Source organism: Moschus berezovskii, chromosome 17 (assembly GCF_049115385.1).
Source record: "Moschus berezovskii isolate FMDL1 chromosome 17, NW_MosBer_1.0, whole genome shotgun sequence".
Lineage (NCBI taxonomy): Eukaryota > Metazoa > Chordata > Mammalia > Artiodactyla > Moschidae > Moschus > Moschus berezovskii.
This window is the reverse complement of record NC_142476.1, coordinates 54922591-54935517: the sequence shown is the minus strand read 5'-3', so window position 1 is coordinate 54935517 and position 12927 is coordinate 54922591. Positions and strand designations below refer to the sequence as shown.

At 41.3% G+C, this 12927-nt stretch overlaps 1 protein-coding gene across 1 annotated transcript in view; it reads right to left on the bottom strand.

The window, feature by feature from the left end:
* The window catches only part of F5 (coagulation factor V), a 78320-nt gene extending 67022 nt beyond the window's left edge, over window positions 1-11298 (bottom strand). The window contains exons 1-2 of the mRNA XM_088845483.1: window positions 10999-11298; window positions 6215-6306 (exon numbers count right to left, since the gene is read on the bottom strand). Of these exons, the coding sequence (XP_088701609.1) occupies window positions 6215-6306; window positions 10999-11156 (250 nt within the window). The 5' untranslated portion in view covers window positions 11157-11298. The remainder of the gene's footprint in view (window positions 1-6214; window positions 6307-10998) is intronic.
* Between the last annotated feature and the right edge of the window lie 1629 nt (window positions 11299-12927).

Genomic DNA, 12927 nt, shown 5'->3' with positions numbered 1-12927 from the left:
GGTTTGGAGGGCTGGGTGGATTGAGGGGGCCATTTCCTGAACTGGAGGACATTGTGGCAGAGTTTTGTTGGGGGGAGTGTGGTGTGTAGTAGGCAGGATAATGCCCTCCCACGTCCTAATCCCTGGGACTTGTAAATATGCTACCTTATATGGCAGAATGGATTCTGTGGGTGCAATTAAGTTAAGGAAGTTGAGATGGGGAGGGTTTCTTGGATTATGCAGGTGGGCCCAACGTAATCATAAAGGTCCTCAGAAAAGGGAAGCAGGAGTATCTGAGTTAGCAACTAGAAGATGCTACCTGCTGGCTTTGAAGAAGAAGGAAGGGGCCATGAGCCCATGGAATGCAGGTGGCTTCTATCAGTAGTAACGGGAAAAGGCAAGGAAATAATTCTCCCCAGAAGCACCCGGAAGGAACAGAGTTCTCCAAACACCTTGATTTTTACTCAGTGAAACTTATTTGGACTTCTGGCCTCAAGAATTTTAATATAATAAATTTGGGTTGTTTTAAACCACTAAGTTTGTGGTAATTTGTTAGAGCAATGATAGGAAACTAATTTTCCCTTAGCAATGAGAAAATGTGATCTTTGAGACAGTTGTCCTATGTTTCCACCTACTGTTGTCTTATTCCACTCCCTGAGCTCCAAGTCCTAGAGTTTACACTGACCTTGTGCCAGAAGCTTTTTGTTTGTGTTTTCTATTAGTTCTTCATAGGACCATAGAGTCCAAAGAGCTGAATCCTCATCTGAGAGATGGTTACAAAGCCTGGGAAGAGTGGCGTGTCCAAGGTCAGTCAGTGATTGGGTGGCATTTCTGGGGCTAGAACTCAGGTCTCTAGACTCTTGAACCAAAGCTTTCTTTTACCACCTTCTGCGGGGCAGGTCAGCTCCCTCACTTTCCTGGAATAGTCCCCATGTCTGCACTGTTTTTCACTCCTGGCCATAGTTGACTCCACTGACTGACCCCTCTCTTCTGGCTGATACCCTCAGGCCTAGCTCCCAACAGAAGCCCCCACTGGCTACTCCCACCTGCCCAGAATGCCCATGAGCCAAGTCAGGAGCTGACTGCAGTCACATGGTCCACTGCAATTTGTTACCATGGATGCCTTGCTCGGTTGATTTGTTTGTTGGCATCACATGGCTGCACATGCCTGATGCCCAGAATAAGTCTTCTAAGTTATTTAACCTCTTACTGCAATGAGTGGTTAGGAATATTTGTTTAGCCTCCCTATCTGCTTCTTCAGAGTTACAGCAAAACAAAGGGGTATTTTTACAAATGCAAACCAAATACCTTCATGCGTGGAGACAAACATGGCTGAATGTTGTTTGAGCTGCCATTTAGATCCTCCATAAACCAGATGGCCTAAGACCTCTGCCTTTTCTTTGGTGTCCAATGTAAAATTGGGGGAAAGAGTGGCCTGTCTTGAGATCCCAGGAAGGTAGCACAGCCTGTATCCAATTTCATGCAGTTTTGGAATGAAAACTGCAGGAGGTAAGCTAACCCAGTCCCCTGCTCTCAGGTGAATAATGTGTTGCAGAACACAGGGCAGCCCATTGTTGCTGGTGTTATAGAACCCCTTTGGGGACAAACATTTCATAATCCTCCTTGATAATACAGAGACTCAAAACTAGTCATTTTAAAGCCCCAGACGGGATTCCTAAAAATGATCCTGGCCCTCTACCTGTCCATGAGTCCATAAACCTCACTGCAGAGGCATCTCTTCAAAATTCCTGTCCTGTAGCTTGACCCCACCTGTAATTACAAAAGCTTCTGGGCTCATGCTACAGAAATGCAGAACATGGCTAGAATCATACCCATCAGATGAGTGGAGCAGGAAATAAGGGAAAGATACAAAGAACACAGAACTAGGCAATGGAGTGGGGAAGCCCATGTAGTCAATGGCAGTGTTCACACCAGATCTTATTAAAAATCTGAGACTTTTCAAATGAAAAGTCTGAAAACACTAGATTTTCCCTCTTGTATCCACTATTAGTGGAGAAGAAAATGGCAACCCACTCCACTATTCTTGCCTGGGAAATCCCATGGACAGAGGAGCCTGGCGGGCTATATAGTCCATGGGGTCACAAAAGAGTTGGACATGGCTTAGCAACTAAACAACAGTCAATTCTTATAGGGATGTAGAGGTGAATAAGATACAGCCCCTGTGCTCCAGGGGTTCATAATAAAGCAACTTTGGGCTTTCAGGAAGAGGTTGCATAAAAATAGATATTAAAATTCCTCAGAATTCACATAAAACATATATGGGATATACAGGGGTTGACAGAAAAGGAATGTTTTAAGTGTCCTAGGCTTAAACAGTGTCAGACTTTATTTTTTTGGGCTCCAAAATCACTGCGGATGCTGATTGCAGCCATGAAATTAAAAGATGCTTACTCCTTGAAAGGAAAGTTATGACCAACCTAGATAGTATATTAAGAAGCAGAGACATTACTTTGCCAACCAAGGTCCACCTTGGTTGCACTTTGCCAACCTTGGTCCAACCATAGTCAAGGCTATGGTTTTTCCAGTGGTCATGTATGGATGTGAGAGTTGGACTGTGAAGAAAGCTGATCACCAAAGAATTGATGCTTTTGAACTGTGGTGTTGGAGAAGACTCTTGAGAGTCCCTTGTACTGCAAGGAGATCCAACCAGTCCATTCTAAAGGAGATCAATCCTGGGTGTTTATTGGAAGGATTGATGCTAAAGCTGAAACTGCAATACTTTGGCCACCTCATGCAACTAGTTGACTCACTGGAAAAGACTCTGATGCTGGGAGGGATTGGGGGCGGGAGGAGACGGGGGCGACAGAGAATGAGATGGCTGGATGGTATCACCGACTCGATAGACATGAGTTTGAGTGAACTCCGGGAGTTGGTGATGGACAGGGAAGCCTGGCGTGCTGTGATTCATGGGGTCTCAAAGAGTCGGACACGACTGAACGACTGAACTGAACTGAGGCTTAAACATAAATCAGCTATCAAGCTCTACTTCTAATTAGGTTGAATCAGGAAATCACTACAAAATTAATCATCTCAAAGGATTTGGACCACAGTATTCTCCTCTTCAAAAATGATCAGTGCCTACATATCACCTAAAAGACAGCCTCCAGTCTGGCACTGGTCCTTCTTTCCCTTACTGCGCTCAGCAAGTGGCTAACACAGCACAGACAAATTCAGTTCACTTGGCAAAAGCCATGAAAAAGAGAACTCTGACTATCTGCCCAATTCCTCTTTTTCCAGGCATAATGAGTATGTTTCCCAGCTTGTTTCCCCTTACCCACCTACAATTTAATTTCATTAAATAGTTCTTAAGTATTTATTGTAATACTAAGCTTAAAGCTGGATCTATAAAAAAATAAACTTACAGAGTCTACAGAGGACAGAAGATTCTTTAAGTTCCTGCCCCAAAACTACAAGCAATTTTTAGTAACTTATTAATAAAAGGTTGCTTACCTGGTCTCTTGCTGGGTCCCCCAGCCAGTTCCCCCATGAGAGCAGTATCTCTTCTACCTCAGGCCGATCCAGCCCAGCTTTGAATCCCATCACTTCCTGTTTCTTCTGAGTCTGGTTCTTTCAGTTATTCTCCCTCAGATGTTTTATCCTCTCCTTTTCTATAGCATTCTTACCTTGGGCACTTAGATTATTTTAAGTCACTGTCATTCTTTTTAAAAATAAAACTCTTGGACTTCCCTGGTAGTTCCTTGGCTAATATTCTGCGCTGCCAATGCACGCGGCCTGGTTTCAATCTCTGGTCAGGGAACTAGATCCTCGGTGCCGCAACTAAGATCTCGCATGCTGCAAAGAAGATCAAAGAGCCCTCGTGCCACAATTAAGACCCAATGCAGCCAAATAAGTAAATTAAAAATAAAATAAAACTCTTAAAATATCCTTTAATCTCTCATTTCCTCCCAGAACTACCCTATCTCTCCTCCCATTTGGAGCCAAGTTTCAGGAAAGAGTTCTCTATGTGAGTTCCTCCCACTTCCGTTTCCTCATATCCCAGTCACTTCCATTCAATTTCTGTCACCAGAGGAAGTGGCGCCAGGGACACCAGGTAGTGACAGAGTTTCAAGAAGGGAAAGCATTACATGTCCTAGTAATGTTAAGTGGGAAAATAAATGGACAGCACCCATTGGTCTGGTATCTCGAGGTCATTATTATTGTCTTCTATTGTCTCAGCTGTTTGTGATTCTTTGTGACCCCACAGACTGTAGCCCGCCAGGCTCTTCTGTCCATGGGATTTCCCAGGAAAGAATACTGGAGTGAGTTGCCATTTCCTTCTCCAGGGGATCTTCCTGCACCAGGAATCAAACCCACATTTCCTCATTGGCAGGCAGGTTCTTTACTACTGAACCACGGGCCAAGTCCCATCTCAGAGGTCACGGGTGCCCTTTTTTGAGAGTAATTTGATATGATAGAGAATGAAATGCACCAATCACACAGGAAGTTGGTAGTAAAAGAGGGAAGAAAAGGCAGGCAGAGTCAAAGGCAGATTTTTTTTTTTTTCCAGATGGTGGTTAACCTGGACATAAGTTGTGTCCTGTTTGATTTTTGAGGATTTTGACCAAAGGGAAGGCTCCAGTTAAGGAAAAATTGAAGATGAAGAGAGATCCAAAGGAGAGGCAGGACAAGATGCAGTGAATAAAAGGTGTAGGAGGATGAGTCTGGGAAAAGTGACAGGTCTTCACCTGGTTGGGGGGGGGGGTTGTGTTAATTATCAACTAGGGGACCTAACTGGAGTCCTGTGAACTATGCTACCATATTCACCACATTTGAGATCCCAGAAACCCATTCAGCCTACTTTCCTTAATTGAGAAAGAGTTGAGGAAAAGAGAAGAAATTTTTCTTTAAAAATTATAGCTATTATGCATATCACACTAAATAAAAAAGAGATGGGAAGGATAGATGTAAAAAAAAAATCAGCCATATACAGTTCCTTTAAATGAATTTCAGGACCCAGCAAATAATCATTTGCTAAAGCTCATTTGTGCTCATTAAACTAGACCCTAAGCTCCACGAAGGCAGGAGATACGTTTGTCTTGTCCACCATGACATCCATAGTGCCTATTTCAATGCTCAGCCCACAGTAGGTGCTCTTTAATAGTTTGCTAGATGAATGAATAAAAATTCAAACACTTAAAAGTTGTGTTTAGCTTTTTTAAATCAATGTTAAAAATAGTTGTCTTCATAGGCATGTGACTCATGAAATTGCAGAGGACCCCATGCTCAGGAGGGGCTTAATGCTTTGTTGTCACTGTTTTGAAATTCTCAGTACTATGAATAAGAGCCCTGCAAATTATGTAGTCACACTGGTTAAAAACAACAAAAACACATTTCTATAAAATATCACTAAATGTATATTTTAGATATATGTGAATATCAAATTAGCCATAGAGTTTTATCTTTAAAATCCTCTTACACTGTTGGTGGGAATGCAAACTAGTACAGCCACTATGGAGAACAGTGTGGAGAGTCCTCAAAAAACTGGAAATAGAACTGCCATATGATCCAGCAATCACACTCCTGGGCATACACACCGAGGAAACCAGAATTGAAAGAGACACATGTACTCCAATGTTCATCGCAGCACTGTTTACAATAGCCAGGACATGGAAGCAACCTAGATGTCCATCTGCAGACGAATGGATAAGAAAGCTGTGGTACATATACACAATGGAGTATTACTCAGCCATTAAAAAGAATGCATTTGAATCAGTTCTAATGAGGTAGATGAAACTGGAGCCTATTATACAGAGTGAAGTAAGCCAGAAAGAAAAACACCAATACAGTATCCTAACGCATATATATGGAATTTAGAAAGATGCAAATGATAACCCTGTATACGAGACAGCAAAAGAGACACAGATGTATAGAACAGTCTTTGGGACTCTGTGGGAGAGGGTGAGGGTGGGATGATTTGGGAGAATGGCATTGAAACATGTATGTTGTCATATGTGAAACGAATCACCAGTTCAGGGTCGATGCATGTTACAGGATGCTCGGGACTGGTATGAGTGGATGACCCAGAGGGAGGATAAAGGGAGGAGGGAATTGGGAGGGGGATTCAGGAAGGGGAATTCATGTACACCTGGGGTGGATTCATGTCAGTGTATGGCAAAACCAACCAATATAATATTGTAAAATAATTAGCCTCCAATGAAAAAAAAAAGAGAGAGAGAAAAAGAAAAAAAAATTTAAAAATATATTTCAGGCTTACCTGAAGTTCTGGATTGTGGTTTTTCTTTCTGAAAATATGCTTCATACTCCCTGTAGACAATTTTCTTAAAGGACGTTTCAAAAGGTTTCGAACTGGAAATAAAATACATTTGAAAGGCTTATATGACATCTACTCATAGTACAACAAAATAGATTTATCATGTCCTGAAACCTTTACTAGAAATAACAGTATTTTTTAACAGCATTTCAGAAACCCCAGGTCTTATAAATATGAACAATAAGTGAAGTTAATAAAATAATTATGGATGTCTTCAAGAATATTCTATTGTGATAACCATTCTTCCACAAATTTAACTTGCATTAACCAACCCTATTACTCAGATCAAATTTCTAAAAAAGAACCCAGACTTTAGGCTTATATTTTAAATGATTAAAGATATGGCCAAATTCCTTATGAATAAATATGTGAGCTGCTTTTCAACTCATCATTCATATACAGTTTTAAGCTGCTCGTGTTAGTTGCTCAGTTATGTCTGACTCTTTGTGACCCCATGGACTGTAACCCATCGGGCTCCTCTCTCCATGGAATTCTCTAGACAAAAGTACTGGAGTGCTTTGCCATTTTCTTCTCCAGGATTCTTCTCAACCCAGGGATTGAACCTGCATCTCCTGTATTGCAGGCAGATTGTTTACTGCCTGAGCCACCAGGAAAGCCCAAGCTGCTGGAGAACACTGTAAAAAACTGTTGATTTAATGGACTCTTTCTTGCTATGAAGTTGAAGATGGCTAATGGAGCCAAAGCCCTGGGATTCATATAGGAAACAAACAAATGAAAAAACTAAGTTTAAGTAACTTGCCTGAGGAGAAACAGTTGATAATGGCAAAACCAAGATTCAAAAACTACTGTACAGTCATCCCTGGTATCTGTGGAGGTTGGTTCCATGACACCCCTGTGCCAGCTCTTAAACTCTTTGTAGATATCAGTTTATTTAAAACTTCAGATGTTCAAGTCCCTTCTGTAAGAGTACAGTTAGCCGGCTGTATCTGCAGATTTCATATCCACAGATGCACAGGGCCAATTGTTTCCATGGTTAAGAATTCAGAGAGGAAGGCAGGGAGAGTACTGGGATAATTTCCATCCTTTCTTTCTCTGTCTCTAAAGATGGGCACATCATTCCCATCCTTGTCATAAACTCAAAGTTAAAGGCAAAAGGAAAGATAATAGTAGTAGTGTTAGTTGCTCAGCCATCTCTGACTCTTTGCAACCCCATGGACTGCAGCTCATCAGGCTCCTCTGTCCATCTGATTCCCCAGTCAAGAATACTGGAGTGGATAGCCATTCCCTGCTCCAGGGGATTTTTCCAACCCAGGGATCAAACCCAGATCTCCTGCATTGCAGGCAGATTCTTTACCATCTGAGCCAATAGGGCTCAGGAAAGGAAAGATAATTGGGGGAAATTTCTTACAGATGTGTAAACCAGTTGCCCGTATTGGCTTTGTTATGCTTCCTAGTCCAGAGAGTGGCCCAGTATAATTAGATCGTAATGGAGAAGGATACTCATCACATTTGCTCTGATGTTTATGTAGCACAGAGACTAGGGGAACTGGTTGTATGTTCAGAGTGTCTGGGTTTGAATCCCGTATCTACCTCTTGTTATCTGTATAACCTTGAAAAGTTTATTTAATCCATTTATGCCTCTGTTTCTGTAATTGTGAGCTGGGACCAACAGTAAAATCTCCTTCATGGATTATTACAAGTTTTAAATAAACTGATACCTACACAGGGTTTAGAGCTGGCACATTGTAAATATTCAATGCATGTTAGCTAGTAATATCTTATAAGTGTAATTAAAGTTGATTTTTCGCTTTCAAGTTTTCCCAGCAAGCAGAAAAATCTGTAATTTTAGTAGTACTCATAATTTTAAAATGTGGAATACAAGAACTGTGTTAATATTTGAAGGCAGAATTAAAAGAGGTACGTGTAAGTATTTTTGGAAAGGCTAGCTATAGAAGGTGGTAGGTTCTCAATCACTGGAAGCATTCAAGTAGAAACTAGACAATTATTTACTAATTGCTTTGGGTGCTTTGAGTTTGGGAAAAAGTAGGAAGTTAAAACATGCAAGTTGAAAATTAATTAAATGACCTCTTTAGAGTTTATAGAGACCAAGAACCCTAAGATTGTATATGTTAGTGTCCATAATGTGAAGGTCCTTTTTCTTGGAAGAGTGCAATTGAAATGTGCTTCCTGTCCCTAACTGTAGATCTTTAAATACAGGAGTACAGGTGACAGTATAAAATCTTTACTAAGAAAAATCAGTCTTTTATGTAGAGTAATTTTAATAGAGGTGTGCTTCCTAATATGTTTCCTTGTGCATATTGTGTGTGCATACTGAGGTATATTTATTTTTAATTTAAACCACTGAATTGCTATTGGAAAATAATCAGTCTGAACAGAAAGTTAAAGATGAATTCAAACAATATGCATGATGAATTTTTCATTTATGAAGATTCTTTAAGGGTAATTTATTCACAATAAAATCATATAAAGCTTAAACCCTTGAGAGACCAATGTACATCTATTTTTTTCAATATCTGTTACTATATGCATTCAAGTGATTGAACATATTTCCTCAGGGAAATTTTCAAAAATATTTCCTTTTGCTCCAGAGCAAGAATAAAAGATATATTTCACCACTAAAAGGCACTGACCTGCCAATATTACATAAAATAAGGAAAGATCTTTGCTTGGTGCTGAAATACACTTTAGGAAAGGATGGATGTTGATTTCTTTACAGTGAGTATCATTAGCTCTCGGTGTAGGACAATTTAAAACAAGTTCTTAGTTTAAGCGGCCAGCTATACAGGTTTGATTTTTCACATAGACGTACTAGACCAACACAATACTGTAAAGCAATTATCCTTCAATTAAAAATAAATAAATTTTAAAAAAGAAGTACTAGAAAGAAATGACATGATTTGAGGTTTGAAAATATCGACAGTTGATCTGGATTATCACTGTTTGGTTTTGACTCAATAATTGATACCAGAGGAGTAACTGTTCCCAGAATTCTGGAAACTCAATCTCAGAGGAAGAGGATAGGATGACCAGTCACGGCTTCTTTTGAGAACTCGCCGTGTAAATCAGGGTGTTGCCCTATGCGATTCTGCCTCCTCCAATATTCAGCTTGTTATTGCCCTATGTGATTCTGCCTTCAATATTCAACTTGTTATTCTCGTTGTTAATTGCAGAAGAAAGAACAAACTCCCAAGTATAAGCAAGCGTAAGCATGACATAGGAAAGCCAGCATCCAAGCTAGTGTTCTACTCATGAGCAGGAAAATAGATGTTGGAAAGACTGCTATTTCCTTTGGGGTTTTCGTTAGTATTGGCTCTCTAAGGGTGTGGTGTGACCTAGATTGCTGCTGCTAAGTCACTTCAGTCGTGTCCGACTCTGTGTGACCCCATAGATGGAAGCCCACCAGGCTCCCCCTTCCCTGGGATTCTCCAGGCAAGAACACTGGAGTGTGTTGCCATTTCCTTCTCCAAGGTGACCTAGATTATCACCTTGAAATACAATATTTTAAATGATTTTTTTAAAGAGGGGCTTACTACTACAAGACCAAGCTGCCACACCCTCCGAAATAATCCAGTTACAGAGAAAAGATTTTGAAAGGATTAATGGTATGCACTAAAAGGCTTAAAACATCACAATACTTTCCTGGCAGATTGCTTTGGTTTCGAAATTTTAAAAGAGGAACACATCTTTCACAATCATTTAAACTGTGATGTTAAGTTAAAAAAAAATCTTAGTTACACTAAGAGGTTTACTATTCAAAGAAATACTGAGTAGAACCTGTAATTTGTTTAATTTCTGGGAAATCTTATTTCTAATCTTTCAGTTAGGAAAAGAGTTTGCAACTCTGATACAGTTTTATTATTTAACCCTTGTCTTAGTTACATAGGCCTTTGAATAGTGACTCTTATCAAAATAGCCAGAGTAGACCATATCCCAGGGACTGATAAAGAATGACAGAAGAATGAAGAGTCATGTGAAACAGAAAAAAAGGTAAAAGAAAAACAATGTTGTGTTTTTATGAATTGATATTTTGAAAGTCATTTATAAGAAGGCAACAAAAGTTTGACAGTTGTTACTGAATAATCTGCTTATAATAAAGTTACAAGGTACACATTTTTAGTTTTAGAAGATGAAGCCAAGTGGATATAGAATAAATAGTATGTACCTAGAAGTTTTGTGTCTGACTCTTTGCGACCTGATGGACTATAATCCACCAGGTTCCTCTGTCCATGGGATTTCCCAAGCAAGAATACTGGAGTGGGGTGCTATTTCCTTCTTCAGAGGATTTTCCCGACCCAGGGATCAAAACCAATGCTCCTGCATTGCAGGAAGATTCTTCACCATCTGAGCCACCAGGGAAGCCCTTCCTAAAAATACTAAACTACTAAAAATCTGGAACAGGAGTTTGAGAAAGGGCTAATGAAGAGGTAGGTGCCTGGTGCTTTTGAATCAATCAATATATTAAACCAACAATCAATGATACTAACAAAATTATATCAACAACAAACTCTTGAAAGCAGTATCTAACCAAATAATATTTTCTGTAACCTTAGAATATTACACTGTATTATTAGAGGCAAAATGAGCATCCACCAATTTTTATTCATTAAACCCTCCTATTAATTGTATGTACCTATCTGAAGTTAAAAACACACACACACAGCAATGGAATTGCAAAAGGAATGCTCTCTAAAAGAAATAGATTATCCTTCCCGGAGAAGCCCATCCAGACACCCCGCCTGCTTTACCTGAGGTGTGTGGACTCAGGGCGGTAGTTCCATCTGATGCTCTGAGCAGCTACGTAGAACTGCCTTAGCCTCGCTGCTTCAGCCCCTAGGTTCCCCCAGCCTGCCCAGCTGGTGCCTAGGACCACGAGGACCCAGAAGCCAGGGCAAGCGGGGAACATGGTTCCTTTCCTTCTCTTGCCTGCCGCCGCCACCCCGGGGGTGGGTAGGGCTGCCTCTGCAAGGCTGTCGGCGGTCCGTGCTGCAGTGAGCTCCCGGAGGCTGCGGGTGGCAGTGTCCTCCTCCTCGTCAACTCCCCCAGGCGCCGCTGATGGCTATAGCCCGGGCTGTCCCCACCCCCTCAGACCTTTCTAGGCTGAGGGTTGGCTAGGTCACTGCCCCAGATGACAGGAGGTTTTAGGAAGAGCCAGAGAGTTAGTGGCTGTTTTACCACGGGTGAAGGAAATGCGGTGATCGGAGGTTCTAGCAGCCAGGGCAGCGCTCAGGGATTCGTGAGAGGGGGTGAAACTGTCTCCCACACTTCCATCTGCTCAGCCCACTGCCCAGGAACCCCTCACCAGCCCCAGCCACCAAAAAAGCTGCCTAGGGCAGAGTTCACGCTTGCCAGGCCGTCTGCAGTTCCTATTGTGGTGGGACCCAAAATCCTTAACCACACTACTCTCCTTCTGATCTGAGGAAGAGGGCATTATGCCCTGTTACTGGGCACAGAAATACTGTATTTTCAGGTGCTGACGAAGCAAGGGGGTGATCACATGAATGGGGCCTGATGGCCTGGCTCACTTTACTAACTTCTACCCATGCACAGTTCTGTCTTGATTCAAGATTGTGTTCGTTTCAGCTCTACAGCAAAGTGATACATATATGAGTTTCCCAGGTGGCTCAGCGGTTAAGAATTGGTCTGCCAATGCAGGAGACGCAGGTTTGATCCCTGGGTGGGGAAGATCCCCTGGAGAAGGAAAACTGGCAACCCACTCTAGTAATTTCCTTGCCTGGCAAATTCCATGGACAGAGGAGCCTGGCAGGCTACAGTCCATAGGGTCACAAAGAGTTAGATACAAGTTAGTGACTAAACAACAGTATAAATGTATATAATCTTTTTTAGATTCTTTTCCATTATAGGTTGTTATAAACTATTGAGTATGGCTCCCTGTGCTATACAGTAGGTCCTTGCTGTTTATCTATTTTATACGTAGTTAGTATATATATTTTTTAATCCAAGATTCCTAATTTATCCCTCCCCTCTCCCCCTTTGGTACTCATTAAGGTTGATTTCTGGGTTTGGGAGTCTATTTCTGTTTTGTAAATAAGTTCATTTGTGCCATTTTTTTAGATTACGCATGTGAGTGAGATCATATGCCATCTGTCTTTGTGTGTTGCACAGTTCTGTCTTGATAAGGGCCTGTGGCCACCTAAGGCAGCGACGAAAGAGAGGGCTTAAAGAGTTTCACTGGGAGAATCAGACCAGATTTCAATCCCACTTACTAGTTGTGTTCTCTTGGATAAGTTACACAACCTCTCTGATCTCAGTTTTGACATCAGGAGAATAAGGATGATAATAATAATTTTCTGCAATAGGATGGTTGGGAGGATAAAGGAATACTGTGAAGTATGTAATTCCTAGCAGTTGGAAAGCACCCAGCACATGTTGATTATTATGATTATATCTTTTCTGCCTCCAGGGCTCCTTACATATCTCAGAGGATCTGGCTGTTTCTCATGGCCTTAAGATATGATTTTGCCATGTATAGAGAATCTGAGAATTATCTTGTCTGAAGCGTCATTATGACTCATCCCGGGCTCCCTGAATCTACTTGCCTCCAAGCTTCTGTCTATGACTTATCTCAGGGGCTTCCCTAGTGGCTCAGTGTAAAAAACCCACCTGTCAATGCAGGAACTGCTGCTGCTAAGTCACTTCAGTCGTGTCCAACTCTG